The 19,647-nt window shown below is 39.4% G+C and overlaps 1 protein-coding gene across 3 annotated transcripts in view; it reads right to left on the reverse strand.

The window, feature by feature from the left end:
* NTNG1 (netrin G1) overlaps nucleotides 1-19,647 on the reverse strand; it is a 278,672-nt gene that overhangs the window by 122,924 nt on the left and 136,101 nt on the right. For all 3 annotated transcript variants that reach the window (XM_016159798.2, XM_016159796.2, XM_016159797.2), the window contains exon 3: nucleotides 12,383-13,023. In XM_016159798.2, the coding sequence (XP_016015284.1) occupies nucleotides 12,383-13,023 (641 nt within the window). The remainder of the gene's footprint in view (nucleotides 1-12,382; nucleotides 13,024-19,647) is intronic.

A 19,647-nucleotide genomic window follows, 5' to 3' on the forward strand; every position in this document is an offset into this window, starting at 1 on the left:
AATGATGTTTTATTCCTTTTTACTACTACCAATTGTCATGTCCTCACCAAGCTTGTAATGCAAGTTCGATTTAACTAAACATAACTGGTTATTCTTTTCTTAAGCCATAAACTATCCTTAAAATTGTAAAATGTATTGCATCGACAAGTTTATCAAATGATTACTGTTGTTTCCAAAATGAACTTCTTTCCTCTTTGAATTATAATGTATTTCTGACGTCCTGTGGCCTATCTTAATTTTCTGTTACACATTTTGGGATTTTATACCTTTTACATTCTACTTGCTGCTGAGGTTAAGAAGGTTGTGCCATGTTCTCCTTTGCTATTAATACATGCTTTATCTCTTCCTCCAAGTGGCTCCCTCTGGAACAGAGAAAACGCCACAACTCCTAGGCTGTGATCCGCCGACTCCCCAAATTCACAATGGCTAGAGAACTGGGCAGAGCTTTGAGAATCGAAGAGCATTTGAGTGGCTCTAGGGAGCTGGAGATGTCCCTTGGAACTGAGATGGGAATATGCCGCACCCTTGTATTCTCTTTGATCTGTAGTCAGCCATGAGGCTGGACAATAAAAAAACGCTTCTGATGTGAGTGTGGGTGAGATTTCTCACCTGAACTGCTCACCTTGGGTAGGAGTGTAAAAAAATGCAACATGCTGTTAAAGACTTCTCTTGTATCTTCAAGATTTCCTAAGAAATATCACTTCCTTTTTCTTTCTTAAAAATCAGAAAACTTTTCCAAAGTCAAACATTCTCAACATATTTTTGTGATATACTCTCTATGCAAAATCTTATTTTCTATGCTTTTATTATTCGTATATTTTCCAGCTGAGCCAGAAAACTCATTGAAGAGTCAAACATTGTCCTATGACACCAGTTATATTAACGATGTGAATGCATTCACGGTTATGTACAGAGTACTTCCCAGGTATTCTGGTGTCATTCAGAATTATTGGGGCTGCAATCGGTAAAGATAATAATTATTGCCATCTGCTTATATCTAAGTAACTATTTGTACTCGAAAATGTACAAGAAACTTGTAAATGTAAAAAAGCAATTTACTCTACGTGTAGGCCATTATCAGTAGGCTAATTTACTCATACATACACTGACAAATGCCTGTCATATCTAAGTCTCCTCTCTCATACTTTTCCCAGTCTCATAATTCTAATTTCCCATAGGCTATTACCACTTTTAAGTGAAAATATGAGCTCACTGTAGTCTCAAATAGGTATTCCTCTCAACTTCTAAAATATTATCAATGGCACCATCACACTTCTGGCTCCCGAGGATGAAATTTGTTAATATACTATAGATACCCATCTCTCTCTCCCCTGTCATACACTATTACTGCCTCAGCCCCCTGCAAAATGGGTCGCTGCTCTGCGTTGTGACTTTATAGGGTCCCGCACACCACAAATACAGAAACACATTTTTTTTTTTTCTTTTTGTTCTGTTAAAGTGTTTTGAAAGTTTGGTAACAAATTAAACACATGGGAGGGGGGTTCGAGAGCTTAGCTGGACCTCACCATTGTCTTGCGAGAAACTGTAGGACTGACTGAGAGAGCCCTGTGAGTATGTCGGCGGAGGGAGAGGTGAGGGGAAAAGAAACATTTAAGTCTCTTTTGTATTTTTTTAAAAAAAATTTAGTAGAAAAGCAGAACAAAGGGAAACCCACCCAAAGCCTTTCCTTTCTTCCAAGTAGCAACTCCCTTCCATGTATCTGCCTGCTTCTGGTCTCTCTCTAGGGCCTTCAAGGAATTGCTTTCGCATTTAGTCCAGACTTTCTCGTTGTCATTTGCAGGAGAAATGCCTGGCCATAACCAGAAAGAGAGCTTTGGTGTAGATTTGGGAGATGCTGAGAACTACCTGGAAATCCTGAAATGGAGAAGGGAGGTACAGGAGAGGGGAACCTTCCTGCCTTGGCCTCTTACGCATTTGCCTGGCTAAGTTTCTGTCCCAAGGCCCGGCAGATCCAGTCACCACTTGTCAGTCTTGGGCCCGGGACATAGTGTCTGCCTTCCTTCCGCTACCACCTTGTTCTCAGGCTTCTGTCACCACTTGTCAGTCTTGGGCCCGGGACATAGTGTCTGCCTTCCTTCCGCTACCACCTTGTTCTCAGGCTTCTGTACGGCAGAACTGACTAGGGTGAGCCGATGGATGCTGTAGCCACGTACTGGGGACCTGGGCTAGAATATGGACCAGCTTGAAGTGTGGATAGCATTCATACATTTTTAACTCCTTAGTTGCTGAACCCAAGAGGCGAACATCATTTAAAGACAGCTTGAGACATACAGTAAGATTGTGATTTTACTCAAAATTTCATGAGGATGGGCAAAAAAGTCCATTTCTTTTCATGGACTTGTCCTTACCCAGAGGGAAAAAAAAAATGAGTCACAATTTCTGGTCTTACAAGCACCAATCAGATGAATAATAAAAGTGACAACATGTGTCTGGGTAGGGTGATATTCCTTGATAAATTTTCTTCTCTAACTCTGGACAACTGATTTAAGCCTGAAGCTTTAAAATTCCAGTATATTAGATAAAGTATAACCAAAAATATCGGGCTTAGCTCCAATTTCCTTGCGGTAGTCCCTTGTGTATTCCTTATAGAAGGAATTCCTATATTCCTTCTGTAAGGATTACACAAAGATGGCCGCGGGAGGCCATAAGGGAGGAGTGTAGACACTGAGAATGGTTGGTTTACACAGCCATTCATTCATTCCCTCAGTGTACGTTTCGAACCCCTACTATGTTCCAGGCCTCGTTCTATGCAGAGGGCAGATCAGTGAGTAAAACACAAGTTCCATCGGGGTCGGAATTCTGGTTATGCAACGGTATCATCCTTGGCTAATTTATTAACCATTCTGATTCATATCTGACAAAGGGGGAGTTAGATTAAATTATTCCATAGTTTCTTTCGGTTCTAAAAGAAATGTTTTTGCAATGCTATGACTCTGACTATTTGGCACACATGCTGGATATAATTCCAACACGGGAGTTCGTGGTGCTATCTACTCTCAGCCTGCCAAACTGCTGACCTCTTAGACGCCTCGCTCCCATCATCTCTTGGCCCACCCTCCCCCCCATCTGTTCCCTATTTGCAGCAGCACTGGAGGACCTATAATTACACATGGATGTCGCCAATATGTTGTAACAGCTTTGCTTCCCTGAAATTCTGGTAAGACTAAATGAGTAAGAGTGGCCAGGGTAGCAACGCCATGCCTAGGCAAGGCAATATCCCTTAGCTGTAAACCACATTTAGTTCTACTGGGCTCTCATTTGTTATTCATTAACACTCCTAAGGAGCAAAAGAAGAAGCGACATGCATTTAACTAAAATGAGCCAGTGGTTTCAAGAGTATCTTCCTAAACAAAGGAAAAAAATAAAAAGGAATATATTAAATCTTAGTTCATCTTATTTTCCTGTAAATTCATGATTTTGGTTCATTTCTGTAATCGGAGTTTGAAGAGCTTACATTCGAGAGGGCTAGAAATCCTCCACTATCTCTATTTATCTCTAAAACGTACCAGATTGTACCACTTGGCATTTCATTTTTTACATCTTTGCTGACTCTTCCATCACAATATCTCCAGCCTAAAAACAAAACCAAAATATCTCTATCTATTCCAATATAGTACTTAATTTCCTATAATTTTTAAATACACAGTACTCCCCAAGGTTCAAGATATAAGAGCGACAGTTAAAAAAAGCAAGGTATTCCCTATCAAGGCTAGCCTTTCCTGAAGATAGTCTCATTCTTTTCACCTAATTAATGCAGCAGCAATAAAGGAGGGATGATAATTAAAACAAGACCTTGCTGTGAAATATCCATCTGTTCTTAGCAGTACAAATAATTCAAACACACATACGCACACAAACACACACACTCACACACATGAGGTGCTCTCATTTATTTCCTTATATCACACGAAGAGTCCAATGATTTTGGGGATTGAAGTGACCTTGTTACTCCACATGAGTCTGTTAACACTGGTTCTTTAGATGTTTTTCGCTAAGTAAGTTCGGGAGGCTCTGGTTAAATAAAATGAATGTGTTTCTTTATTGTAGGACATCTCAGGGCCTTTAATATGCTAATACACATAGTGATTCTCCTAGAAGGAAATGTTGCAACCCTCTCACTTTGAAGATGTGGAGACTCTGCTGACAGAGGTTGGGATTTGCTCTGAGCTCATTGGAGTTATTAGCACAGCTCGAGCTAGAACCCATTTCTCTCGACTTCTAGCCAATGTTTCCTTTTAAAATAAGACAATTAATGATCTTGAGATCCTAATGCTTTGCTCTCTGTCCTCTCAATACATCCTAAGCACTGTAGCAGCCGTCTCAGGTACCAGCCACAAAGCAAGAAAGAGCTAGTACTGTAGCTATCCCGATTGCATAATATTCTAGATTGGGACCTGCAGACCAATAGAATTTGAGAGGCTCCTGTAGCACATATTTAAAACCTAGTTTATTCATTCACTCACTATTCTTCAAGTGGAAGTTCAGAAACAAACTCATTTGCCTCAACATGAATCGTTTAAAAAATTTCCTTTCCCCCTTTGCAACAGGGTGATTGACTTTGTTTAGGTATACTTTTCGTACTTATAAAAAAGAGGCAGGAATATCAATCCTTAATTTATATGCAGTGCAGTTAGTTCTGGCAAATAAACACATTTAATTCCAAAGGAGGCTTATAGAATTGGCATACAGACCTACATTGCAATGAAATCAACATATCGTTCCACACAATCAAACTATTACAATCAAACCCATACCCTTAACACATTTGTTACCGTATTTGCAGAATGAATGGAAATGGCATCTCTACTGAACCTCCGATGACACAGATCCATAAAAACTCTTGAACAAAATATCAACCAATGGCTGTGACCTCTAATATGTCAGGAAATACCTCTGATCCTAGGGACAAGAAACAGCAAGACCTTCCAAAGATGCCAACCACTGAATTCAGATGAAAAAAATCACGGCTCCGAAATTGCTGAGTGCACCCCTGTTTCCCATTGTTGGGGCCTGCAGAGGAGCAGCTGGAATGTAGCCTCCTATACAAATGTGAAGTTAAGTGAGGAAGAAAATTATTTCACTTTTTTTATTGTGTGGTATTTCGCCTAACTATCCTTATGTTTCTTAAGAAAGAGACGTCTTTCCTTCAATGGCCCACTAGTTTTAAAAAAAATATCTACGGTGCTGAGGAATTAAGGATGAAGAGACAAGCTCTTAAACGGGGTTGTTTTTCTGCACACTAATGAAGTTCATAATTTAATTGGAGGAATTATTAGATAACGCTCTTTCCTTATAATGGCAACGCTCAGAGGAAAATGAGCTGCTTATGCATATGTTCTCTTCTTAATTCAAGAAATCCTTTAGGATGTGAAAACTATGCTCTAAATCAGAATGGCACTCAGTTGTCCACTTAAGATGGGTTCACACCATCAATTTTTATTCTAAGTGTTTCTGCCAGAGTTACATAGCAATGCTAGTGTTGTTTTTTATTTTAATTATAGTTACTAAGCTTTTCGTTTGAACACTCTTATTTATTGAACTTCATTCTCCCTTTAAAAGAAGAGCAAATTAAATTGAAGTTTTTTTGGATAGTAGAATAGTTAAACATTCATTTAACTTGGAAAAAAAAAAGACTTAGGGGGTAGAATCACTGACAGTAAATTTATGAAATTTTGTTATATGAAAGAGGCAGATACTTATATTCACCATAGTTCTAGAGGAGAAAATGTGGACTAATATGTGGAAGTTAAAAAAGCAGATTGTCCTCAATTAAAAAATAAATTTTCTTAAAATAAGCTAAGTTGGCCTTTCCTAAGTTTATCTTTAAATATTTGTGGCTTGTTGTAGTGTTCTATGATGCCCATTAGTCAAAAGTAGTTACTGGTATTAAAGGTTTATGGGAAAATATGAAAGAAAAATTAATATTGAGAAAATTCAGTTCATTTATTTTTTTTCTCCCTTCAGAAAATGAGAAGCTATCATCATAATTTTATTTTAGCAGTAAAATATCTAGATCTAGCACAATATGAAAAATTAGCTCAATAACATATTACAAAGTTGATAAAAATGAGGCAAGGAGTTCATATAAACACACAGAAACTTGGTCTCGTAAAATACTGAGCCAAAAGTCATGGAGAGGGTCACTCCCAGAACATTCTGGGAAGGGCAGAGCCACAAGATTTAATAGTTCATTGTTGCTACTTAAAGATGGCACCTTGGGGAACTTTGTGGGTCTCCTGTATGTACCGAGCTCTCTTTAGGCCATACTGAGAAAGAATAAAGTTTGTAAATTAGCAACCTGATTTCATCACTAGTAGGTGTGGGATGTTAAAAAAGAAAGTCAGGGAACTTCTCAGGTCCTCAGTTTTCTCATCTGTAAGACGAAGTTAAACACCACCTGCCTCGCAAGTCTGTAGTGGGGATTAATGGAAAGAAGGTGCCTGACAAGAACCTTATAACCTGACTGCTATACAGATGTAAAGGATTATTACTGAAATATTAATGGGAGCTATTAGAATTTCCTTAACTCATTCCCCTCTTCTGATTTCCTTCTCTTTCTCAGATTATTTCTCAATTTCCTTCAGAAATTACCTCTTAAATGACAGTATTCCATGGTGTTCTGTAAATGTTCTATAAATGATCGTAATCATTTGTAATTACATGGGGAAAAACCCTATCATACAGATGTTATCCATTCCCTGAACTTCAACCATCAAATGTAGGGTGATAATATTCAAATGTCTGTATTTCCAACTCGAAACTCTTTCTACAACACCAGGGCAGTGTTTTCGAATCCTTAACTGGACTCTCTACTTGGATTCCTGCTCAGGTGTGTCTTTCAGTCCTTCTTTCCTTAAAATCTGTTTGGTCACCAAGTCTTACTGAATTTGTAAGCAAATCTCAAACCCTTGTGTGATGATGGCTTTTGTGGAATTTGGAGAGCTTTTCTGGATTCTCTCTCCATTTGCGCACCAGGACCTGGAGTTACAGGGCTCAATTAAGTGATCTCACGGTTCTCCTTGTCTCTATCTGCGTCTCCTTGTTAAACGCAGCCACACTGGAATATCGTCTAACACTAAAGCCTTAGAATGTTTCTCGCATGCATTCAGTTGATATATGAGAACCCATATAATTTTACTTTTCGTATGCATGGGAGACTCAGAGGCCAAAACATAAGACTCCTTCAAGGCTTTCCTGGAGATGCCGAAGGTTCACAGGGAGAAGATGAAAGGCCATCTCCCTGGATTTGTCCACTCTCCCAACTCTCAACTATGCAGAGTTCCTTAACCTGCTGTGTTGCTTTTAAGCATAATTTGTCACCTAGAATATCCATTCTGCCCCGACTCCTTGGCATTCTAAAGCACATATTTCAAGACGCCATGCAAATGTCACGTCCTCATCAGAGCTTTTGTTAGCTTTTTGAAATTAAATTAGTACCTCCTCTGTTGCCACGGCACTTTACACGTTCACACGGTAAAAGCGCCTAACCCGTGTTGTCGTCCTTTTTCTTTACATGTCTGTGCCCTTTCTGGATATCATCTCCTTGAGAGCACTGCCTGTGCCTTGTGCATCTCCATATGTCCAGTGTCTAACCCAGCGTCTGTCCCAGGGTGGAGAATAAGTATTTATTGGTGACAGAAGGAAGGTGTTAGAAAAGCAGAATCTGTTAAGCAGTGTTAAAACCCAACCTCAATAATTAGGACTAATTGGGAAGAATGAACAAATGTCAGGCCCAATACTTTGACGCCTCTCATATGAGAGGTAAAGAGTAAATATTTTGGTGGATTTATCCAAACTGCGGCTAGGAAAAAGACTTAGAGAACTTGCAGGATAACTGGTAAGCCTTTTATAATTAGCAGATGACTTCCGTGTTACATGATTTTTTTCCCAAATGATCTGAGAAAATATGAAGAATGCCCTACTGTTTTTATACTTTTAAACTTTGCCTGGTGTTGTTGCGTACCTAATTTCACATATTTTCCCACTAACCATTTGAAAGACTTGCTTGAAGGAAGTAAATTGCAACCTCGCTTTGTCCTAATTATAGCAAATACCAAGGTGGTGACATTCAAACAGTGAGGATTTACAAACTTCTCTGATCCCCTCTGAGGGTGAGGGTGCGGATGCAGGGGACTTTCTCACTCCTGACTTTCAGTTACAGCAGCTTTGTCCCTGGGCCTTTGCGGGTCCTGGGATGAGACAGGGAGGGCGTGGTTCTGAGCGAGGGTGGGAGCGAAGTGAAGATAGCACCAAAAAGTTTGTAGAAGCAAAGATTCTGTGCCTGGATCCTTTTTTGGAGATAAACGATGGAGGCATAGAAGGAAAAGTCAATTATGCAAACAGTATCTGAATGCCAACTACCTGTCAAGAGCTTGGGTAGGCACTGCAAAGGGTAAGACCTGAGTAAACGCCAGTGAGAAAAATTATTGGTAATTATGTTTAGGAATATTGTGTAACAAGGCAAGTAATAGAAATGTGGCTTCAAATTTTCTAGGCCACTGAGAAAAGTTCTTACACAATTCTGTTTTAAAGTTTGTAAGGTTGAAAAAGAATTTCTATTACCTTATGTCTGAAACCAGCACCTTGACACATTGCTGCCATATCTTACAAATAAATGAGCATATCATCAAATGTTCATTTGTCTTTCAGATTTAACAATTATTACATTAAATCACATTACTTCCTTGAAACTGTTCTCCTCAAAGAAACAATAGATAACGTTGAGTTTATATTCCATAAAACCAATGCATCAGAAAAATATAATGTTCAACCTTTCAGTTTAATTATCAAAAGCTTAGAAGGAAACAAGGTACTTAAAAATCTAAACTTCCCACGTGTAACTCAGAAAACATTTCAGACATTATATTTAACCGTTCACGAGTTTAACTTCCTGTCAGTATAAAAAGATATTCCAAACAAACATCTACTCTTCATTCCTTTTCTCACCTCTCATTTAGGTAGATTTTATTTATGCGTTAGACGACCTTTTTGGCCATTAGAACCATCTTGCTTCGGCAGTTAATTAACACAAGTACCATAATTAAATACAGTTAATGCTACTTGATGCCCTTTAATGTACCTTCCATTAGTGATATTATTGTAGTATTACCCAGTAAATTAAAATGAGATCAAGACTAAGAGAGCCACTCTGTAATTAAGGTACTGGCGCACTGCACTCATCTGTTATTCACTAGAGAAAATCACCCTGATTTACTAAAGAGGGACACCCGTAAGTCAGAATTAGTCCACGGAGATTATTAGGTTTATTGAACAATGTAAGTACTACAGAGTTGCTGAGATTGCCAACAGCCATGTTTCCTCTTTTCCCTTCATTAGCTTAATAAACACACAATGAGAGGGAGTAAATGGAAGCAAAATAAATTCGTAATGAAAAAGGACTACGACTTTTCTGATGGGATTATAGTTTCTGTCTCCAGTAAAATAGGTACCAGATGTGTCACATGCCAAAAAGAACATTAGTCTTATGACAATCAGCACATCACTTCTACGTAAAACAATAGTAGCCAATATAGAACATAAACACTGTGTACACGTGTGCACAAGAAGCCATGAGCTGGAATTTGCAGTCAGTCAACTCAATCGAAGATTCTACAATTGTTTTTGTTTTATAGTTGAATATGTCAAGGTGAAAAACCTTGTATTCTCTGTCCACTGTTCTGTGGATATTTACCCACTTTCCCCAAATAATTTATGCCATTATGGTGGGGGCGGTGGTGGAGTGACAAGTAGAAAATTATCATGTCAGATGTAGGCATGTAAAGGCGTGTTAAATGTTGCAATCACTTCATGGATGGAGGAAGAAGGAGATGTGGGAAACAAAGGCCTCCATTATATTTTGGAAAGTTTATGATATTCTTTAAAAAAATGTTTAGAACTTTCTTTAGAGATCATCCTTGAATGATCAGTCCTCCTTTAGATGATTTGCTGTATGAGAAAAAGACAAATTGAAATTTTCAAGGGTAAATGTGTTATCAGCTTCTATGTTTGAAAGGCCCGTGAACCAGGCAACAGTTCAACAGTTCCCTTTGGTGGATCCATCTTCCTTATATAACTTAGAAGCTGGAGACACGCCCGAGCCATCAGGCCTTGCTTCTTCAGTCCCTCCCCTAAGACTAAAAATACCCTGGCCATCTGGTGCCTAGCACAGTATATGCCAACATCAGTTTTGCCCTGAGGAATTTGGACAGAGTTTGGAGGTGACAGAGTGGGACCTGATGGAAAGGGATCACCTCTACCGGACCTTTCTCTCTTGCCCGGCTGCTTCCTCACCAGCTTACAGTTGACTGGTGGAAAAGTGGTAAATCTGGTGGGATTTTACGCTTCTAACATCCCAACGGTAAGAGATGATATGTCTGACCCCGAGAGAGAATGCATAAAAACGTCTATTGCTTTAAAGTGTATTTATACTCATTTTTAGATAATCAAAGGAAATAAAAAATGAATATGCAATAAGAGAAAGAAGTCCCCATGATGGTTATTTCTCAACAAAAACGCTGTACAAGACTGCCTCCTTTAAGAGTGGAAAATGAGAGTGTTCGGGGAAGCTGGGCTCTAAGAACTTTGGCTTACAGTAAGGATTTCTCAGACTGCAAGGAAAGTGACCTAGAGGTCTCTGCCTAAAAATGTAGCCCACACTAGGATTCAAATTCCTATCTCAGCTTATTAATTTTGACGTTTATTCTTGTAGGTAAACAGAACGTTTGTTACTTTGTTGTGGAATGCTACTGTTAACAATAACGATGTCGATTACTTTTATTATTATAGTCCCCAAGAATAAGATATTGGAAACTGATCACTTTTTGCCAAAATATTCATGAGTATAATGGCTACATTCGATCACAAGTAGCAAACTCGTGTTTGAGGCAACCTCTTTATATTGCATTCCCTTGGTCCCCCGCAAATACATGCACTGTCCTCTACATTCTGGGACCCACAAGCTCAATATTGGACCAGGGCATAATTCTCTCTGAAATATTATTTTGCTTTTAAAAAGTCATTACACATCACCAGGCCCTTAATTAAAAGTTTTTAGAGAGGCATCCTTGCTGAAGATTCTCGGCTTTTCCAGGAGGAACATGCAGCTAGAACAAAGTTGAGAGTAAAGTGGTCGCCTGTTCCTATTAATTCTCACAGGTGAGATTCTGAAACCTTTACCACTGTACTGAGGTCGTGCCCACCACAGCCTTCCGTGTGACCACGATGGCCCTTCCCTGAACAGCAGGGACCTCTGCTTCCTTCTGGTGCATAAATACAACAGCACCATCATCAAAGATAGGCTGAGACATCCCTCTGAAAGGCCAAGGACCCTTAATGCTGCCCCAGATTCTGAGTTCTGCCCTGCTCTAAGGGATGCTGGATGCCAGGGAATGAGTCCTGCCTTATTTGTTTAAATTTGATGAGCACTTAATTCAACCTATATGATTTATATACCATTTGTATTCTGATCCTCATATGTTCTGATTTAAGACTACCTTGGCATTTTGGGGATGATTATTGCTTTGCTTTGCTTGCTTTTTTTTTCCATTTTGCTATACAGTCCACTCAACTTCAGTTTTTCAACTCATTATCTTATGCTTCAACTGCCATCGGTTGCTTATTTTGATAACATATTACACTTAAAAATCTGGTGGAAAATCTCTACTTTGGTGTTCTTGGTTCTCATTACTCAAGTTTTCCTTTTAAACATCTCCAAAATTCTTGGAAAACTGCTCAATTGTGTCTCTGGCCTATTATCGAAACCAAAGATATGCCTGATTATGACCATTAATATTTAAACTCTGGTCCATCTATAAATGACTCACAAAATAAAAAGAGCCTAACTCAGGTTTGTATTTTAAATGGTAGCATATCTTTTTAAGACAATAACACCCCAGAATCTGAAAAATATTGCTTGACCCCTTTTAACAAATGCATTGTGTTTCCTAAACGCTTTGCTTCTGATTTAATAAATGTAAAGAAACATAACTTTCACTTCTGGAACTTTTTAAATGTAATATAACAAAACATAAACACAGAGTTATACCTTGCTGAAACCCTCTCTTGCACTTGAAAACAATAGAAATACGTATTTCTTGCTTTTCAGTGTACTTTATAAGATGCACTTTATTTCTTTGGTTTAAATGATAAGAAATCCTGCCAGGCTCTGGTTTAGTGACAAGTGTGGGATCACAAATTACTGCTGAGTAAGAAGGGTCTCAGAGAACCTACCTCTAGGCTGGTGTTCCTGAGAAAAGGCTGTAGTAGAAAGTGACAAATGTCACTTTACAGCTGCCGGACAAACACACTGGCGTGTTCTTTAAACACACCCATTCTCATTCACGTCAGACAGAAGTTCTCTTACCTTCCATGCACCTTTATGTCTGAGATCGCGTAAAAGTAGCGTGCCAAGTGTAGCTCATCTACAAATATTTCCCCGACGGCTGGTCTCAAAAGCCTTATCCTCAGGTCTGTGACTGTAAAGAAATCTCTGAGTTTCTTGGTTGTATCCAGCTGTCCGTAGAGTGAAGCCATATTGCGTAGCCACGGTCCAGCGAAAAACGCAAACCTGTCTTTGATTTCGAAGTGGATTATTTTGCTGTTTGTCATATACCCCGTGGAGTACTCTTCGGTGCAAATGATTTCTAAGACCGTATGCTGTGATAAATCCTTCACAGATTTAGGGTCCATGTGAAAAGCATCCAAGCAGTCTGTGGCATAATACTGATAGGGCTGCCATGTTCGTCCATAATCGAGAGATTTTTCCAGGATCATTTGGTCTGGACGCCCCGATTCAAAGGTGATAACTATGTTGTCTGTGAGCTCAATGGTTTTGCTCCAAGACAGAGTGATGTTGACCTGGAGAGGCTTGGGATAGTCCTTCCAAGTCGCAGACTGCCAAAACGTGGAAGGATGTCTTCCTTCGAAATCGAACATCAGCTCGGGGGGATGCGCCAGCTCGGGGGTACTCGCGTCGCACTCATTATTGCACATGTACGGGTTGCCCTAGGGAAGAAGAACAGAAGAGCGTGCATGAAAACATGGGTTTGACCCAAGTCTTGCCATAGCGCTGTTGCTGAGGAAGAGACTAGGGAAGGAAGAAGAGAAGAAGAAAAAACCTGTTTGCTACAGTTGTTTTTATTTGCCCTAACTGCATTCTCTTATTTAATAGCTTAAAAAAAAAAAAAAAAAAAAAAGAAGAAGCAATATGGTAATTTTCTTGTTTTGTTTCCTTTCATGGGCTTTAAGAAATGAAAACAGTGTATTTATCCCATATGTGTTAGACCCATAATATGGTCTCAGAAGCTCCAAGACACTGAGCAACTGTCTAACACGCTCAATACCTTGGTGTCCTCTTAGAAAGATGCTTTAGAAAAAGAGAAGAAATTCCTCCAGGCCTCGAGGACATTCCTCAAGAGCGCAGCTCTTTCAAAAGTCCTTTTTCAAGCAAAGCTTTAGAATTAGCAATGAACCAACTGTAGATACCTGTGTCCTGTTTGGGAACGATACCCCCATGCGACATTCAGCTCCCTTTTGCTTTGCTTCAAATCCATCATACATAACAGGGTCCCTGCTTCATGAAGCTTGCTTTTAAAGCATTTACTTTGCTCACCACAAATCATTAAAATGTGGTATACTACAGGCTCTGGGGCTTGGCCCAAACATCTGCCATCCCATTAGCTAGAGGCGAGGTGATGGCTCAGGAAACACTTAAGGTGGGCAGGCGCTCCAACTTGCCAGGACAGGAAAACCCAGAAGTTAATTAAAAGGGTGTGGCAAAGAGCCACTGCCACTGCCACTTGAGGCGTCACTCTGTGCTGGCCCAGAGTTAGCTCTCCGTGATGTTAGCCATTAATATTATTTTCCCTCTCACAAAGGCTGCTTCCTTCATAGTCCATTCAAACAAGAGGCTGGAACTGAGTCTCCTCGTCATACCACAAGTGACAACACTATTGATGCTACACGAAACGGCTGCCCTCAGCTTTCATCAGTGGGCTCTACGGAGAACAACTCGCTCCCTGATTTTTGTTTATTTTGTGTTTAAGGAAACAGATGGCGTCATTTGGAGTCAACTACTCAGGTATTTCTTTCTAATCTCGTACTGGGCAATTATAAGCATGGACAGGTGAAAGAACAGACTCTCTGACAATGTCCTTAGGCTTTCTCTTTTAATTATAGCTAGATTTCCCACCACACACACCCCCCACCTCTTTTTTTCAAGAACTGAGAGCTTTTCATCACACCTGCAGGATGCATGAGCTTGGTCTCAAATAATAAATTTACACCGTAGACAGGGATGCTCAGTTACCAGCTGACTCCTGTGAAATGTAAGATGAACACTGGAGAATTGCTTTGGTCTCCCTAGAGGCAACTTTCTCTTACCTAGTCAGCTAATACTTTCACTCTCTCTTTCCCATTAATGCAACTGAATCCTAAAGCTGGCAACAGGTGTGGGGGACTCAAGTATAACTGAGATGGGGCAGGAGAAAGAAGAGACGGTACATTATTTGAGGAATAGAACTATTTCAAAAATACATTCAAGGCATCAGTGATAATGGAAATGTTTCTGTATTCCTCGCTCGAATTTCAGTTCCCAATTCCTGATCCCAGCGTCTGTGCCACTATTTATAGTATTCCCTTCAAAACGAGCCAAGAGGGGAAAATAAGTTTCTGTTCCAGGTGGAATAAATCACCAAATTTATTATTATTTAAACTCTCTTAAGCATATCAGAGAGCCAAATGCAAAGCTGTGCAAACAGGCAAAGGCTTTTTATGGAGGGCTATAAATATTGTGGAATCTGTCAAGACTTATAAATTCTAAATATATGTAAATGCACATTTTACTGGAAGGGGTCAGATTTACACAAATCATACCTTCATTTGAAATTTACTGAAAAACTATGGTCCCTTCAAAATCTGTTAGCATGCAGCCATCTGCACAATCATTAGCTTGGATGCTGCCCTTTTTCTTCCTGACAAAGTGTCTTCATCTGAGGTCAAGGGTATTGAAACACAGGATATCAGCTCTGCAGGATACACCACGTGAGTTATCAGGCATTTGTAGTAAGTTGTGTAGAAAGATAGGATTTCTCTGACTTCAGCTTAGATGCACAGAGCTTCTCAGATGGGAACAGGGTGCCGAGACGAAGAAGGAGGCACAGCAGGCTGAGTCTGGGAAATGGGTCAAGACTAGCAAACCTGTCTTGGAAAGTATACTTGAAGCTATCTGTCTAGAAAGCATTCATTCCTACATTCAATAAAAGGTATTGACAATAACCACCATTTATTTAGCACTTACGAGTCAGATACTTTAAGTACATTATCCTGGGTTATCTTTTTTATCCCAACCTTATAGAAGAGGAAACTGAGAAATAAAGAAGTGTCAAGTGACTTGCCCAAAGTCACAAAACAAAGTGAATATGGGACAGAGCCAGGGCCCGCTTCTCCTGCCCCTGCCCTGACCTCTTCAACTCCCAAGTCGATGGATCTCCTCTGATGCAACCCAGGCTTAGAACAGAGTTGGCTGGTTAAAAAAAAAAAAAGAAAAAGTCAACTTTCAAATGAATTTGGGAAACACGGCCCAAGATGGTCTCATCTTAGAGATCCCTAATGAATGTTACCATACATCTAAGATGCAAGCAATACCTATAGCTTCAAGTAATACTTAGTTTTAGAAGCTTATCTGACCATGGAGCCCCTTTTTGTTTTAGTAGACCTTACTTATATAGCACGTAGGTCCTGTCCTGTAGAGCATCCTTTGAGAGTTGCTGCTCTGTATCACTCTTAAGAACGTAAACACATGGATGCCAAACAGTGCTGCACAACCCACAGCTTCAGTCCTTGAATGCAGACATGGCCGCATTAAGCACTCAGTCTGTTTTGGTACCATAGGGGCACTTCCACTGGGGCTTGGCAGGACACCCAGCTCAGCATGAATGCCTACATTTATGTCGAGTTGTGAGCCACCAAAGCGCATGCCAAAACAAGGAGAAAATTTCATTGCTTTGCACTGATCTGGAGCTTTAGGCACGTGAAAAATGAGAGAAAAGCTTCACGCATTCGATAATGCTTTACCGATTGCCTACTATACCACTATATTTAAGGCACTTGTCTTGGCTCTCAAGATACAGCGGTAAACAAACCCAAGTCCTTTCTTTCCACAGAGAATCCATCTTAGTGGTGTGGCGGAATGCATTAAGTAAACTAACATAAAATGTTTTATAATGTTACATGCTGGTAACTGCTATGGAGAAAAATAAAACCTATTAGAGGGAAGAACAGCATTTGAGGAGGTCTACTAACTGTAATTTTATATTGGGAGGTTAGAGAAAATCTCTTCTGGATAATGTGACATTTGAGCAGATTAAGAACAATTCCCACTTTACATTGGAGATGATCAGATGTTGACCAGAATGATAGTTTTGTCCTTCGTCTGACACTACTCTTAGTGATAATTTCAGCAGCATAACCATTTATTGAAAGCAATGAGTAAACAAATCATTTCAAATGAGAATCTATACCAAATGACTGTAGATGCATAAAAAAAAAATCAATTGATTCATTCCTATTTCATAGTACTCATGCTCTTTAGATTAATGATTTGATGGCCATTAATATGACTTACTGAAAGATAACGATATTGAGAGAAAATTAGCAGGGAAAAAAAGAAAAGATTTCATTCTGGTCCCCTGAGAAGGAACCTTGCATTTTAGGTAAGAGAGAAAGAAAAAAAGAAGAGAGCCAAATAAATCGAAAACATTACCACCTTAGGAAGAAAACGCTGGAAGAGATATTTTATGCTAAAATATTTAGTGTAAATATTTCATATGGGTGTGATCTGTAATACTGTTGTTACAGAGAATTATCAATAAAAAACAATTGCTGTTAAAGGGATTAGATTAATTAAATTTTCAACTACTTCAACCCCACCCTAATCCTCTCTAATACCATCAACAATGAAATTTATACAAGAAAAATAACTTTCCCCTACTTGTGAAAGCAAAGAACACTTCTTGCTGCTAAATCCAACAGATTCAGGCATTAGCAAGTATAAGTAATTATTTTATAGCCAGCAGGCACCTTAAATAGATCTTAATTTAAGTCCTACAAGCAACGGATCCTTAACTGATTGTCTATGGACAAAGCAGAAATATTTATGACTGTGCTGGTAATATTTACACCATTAAGAGATGCCTAAATAATTAAACAAACATTGCCGCTAAATATTTTTATAACAATTAGAAGAGAAAGAATGTTGTGATGCCTAATTTCATTTAAAATATAACATTAATATTTTACCTCTGGGAGACTTGAAGTTAGTTATTAATTAGCGCTTTAGTCAAAGTGGAATATGTTGTTATTCTTCCTTAACGTGCTTTCAGAACTTAGAGGGATAAATAAAATTTGAGATATGCTTTCATCGTTCCTATTGATGGAAGTGTCTTCCTTCTGGCAAGTGTGACACTTAAAAAGACCATCGTTTCACCTAAGATGTGCTAGACCCTTCTGTTACAAAAAAAAAAAATCTTACATGAACAGTATGAATGTAATAGCTGTGGTTCCTGCCATTTTGAACTTGCCCTTCCAAGCTTTACTTATTGGCAAACTTTTGGGAATGACAGTTGGCCACGTAGGAAATTCTCATGGGAGATTTGCTATTGAACTGTTAAGTTACGTGCCAAGCAGGCAGGCATATACTTCCAAATGGTTGTGAGAAACATTTGGGTTAACACTTAACACTGATAGTGAAAAACAGTGAGATAGAGCTACCTCACACCCATTTGCATCTGGCTAGTCCTTGCCTGTTTTATTGGTAAGTGACAGTAAAAAAAAAAAAAAAAAAAAAGACACAAAGACAAGGGGAGCAGAAACGGCATTCTGGGATAGTACTCCCAACCTGTTCTTACTGTGACTTTGAAATGGATATCGCTCTGGCGAAGAAAGGGGTAGCATAGTCTACCACCGATCTCTCAGAGAGATGAACCATGAGCAGCACGCTTTAACTGCTAGGCTGGGCTGTCATCGTGAGGAGATGGCTTCCTTTTCTCCTCCTTCGCTACAGCTCACTGGGAGCCAATGAAATGGGACAGTTTCCGGGAGGCTGGTGACTAGCCTCTTTACATAAGAGGTGTAATTTTTGGTGGGAGGAACCCCCAGTCCCATCTTGCTCACTCCTCCTTTCTCCAAGTTCTTTCTGCCCCGGGATCCTCGCTTGGCTATAACACGCGAAGGGCCGTCCCATGACTTTTCGGAAGACACTCAGACTTCTGTGAGTCTGTGAGCTCATGTTCACTGGTCATGCTGAGGTGCTCTTGCCAGGACTTGGAACTTTGTAACTGGCATTAGGGAAAACGGAGAGAAATCAGAATCAGAGGTATATACAATCCAAGATGATGGACATCTGTTCCGAAATCTGAAAGATAACTGACAGGCCTTGATGATCACAGCTATGGGTAAATGCTGCATGTCCTCAGACAGGAAAAGCCCACAAAGCAGCATGTTCTTTGGACATAAAGGACAGCAGTCTCTACGAATGGCAGTGTGATCTCATAACTTGCCCTGTTATTTGGCATGTTGGCTCCCAGTGTGGGGTGTACACATGGTAACAATATAGCCTGAATATTATGGGACTGTCTCAACTTTAGTCTCAATTCTGAAACTGCTATGACGAAAGTACCTACGTATGTGCCAGAGCAAGAGTCCCAAATTTTCGTTTGGGAAATAAGACCATTCTAAGAATAATAGAAGATCAAGAGTTTCGTTTGTGACCTCTGGAGTTAAAAACTGACTGCTCCTTTTTTTTAATGAAACCCTTCGCTCATCACAAAGATTCCTCCTCGGCATAAACACAGGCTTAAGGCCTGATTGAAGCTGCTGCTTGTTTCAATCTGTTGCCTGACAATGCTAACACCGTGTGAACTTTTTTACTCAGGAATAAAGACAGGAAGGCTTAACCTTTCCGCAGCAAGAATACTAGAAGCCATACTACAGATTACGGGCCATAACAGACACCTGTGTAAATCCCCACAGAGGATTATGGTTAGGATTTTCAAACTGGTGAAGGCTGCAGAGGTCAAGAAGACCAAGTTTCTAAGCAGGAGACAAACATATTCTCGAAACACGAACCACAAAAGTGGATACCTATATAGCAATCTAAATATATACTTTGCATATACTGAAGAAAAAAAGTAAATATTAATGTAATCAAGTGGGTCTGAAAGTAAATATTTACAGAAAAACACTGTAGACATTAAATGTCTACAGAAAAACACTGGATGTCTTTCTGTAGTAAGATGACACTATTGTAATTGGTGAGGAAATTGCTTTTTAAAGTTTATTTTCTTAAAAAATATTACTTAAAAATCTTTGGTATAATATTTTATCTCACAGGTAGTCTTGAAATAGACTAGAACACAGACACTTGCATTTAATAACAGAGCTGAAGCGAGTTGTTTGCATCTTAGGTTAAAGTGACTTGAAGGGAATTAAAATATTGTGAGGTGATGGGAATGTTCTGAGTCCTGATGCTGTCACATGGTACGAGAGTTAGTTTGAGCATTTTGAATCCTGAAAGTTTTGACTTAATTCTCACGAACTGTTCCCTTTTCTCTCACACGAGAAAGCAAGTCC

Source organism: Rousettus aegyptiacus, unplaced genomic scaffold, assembly GCF_014176215.1.
Source record: "Rousettus aegyptiacus isolate mRouAeg1 unplaced genomic scaffold, mRouAeg1.p scaffold_m13_p_17, whole genome shotgun sequence".
NCBI classification, from domain to species: Eukaryota; Metazoa; Chordata; class Mammalia; order Chiroptera; family Pteropodidae; genus Rousettus; species Rousettus aegyptiacus.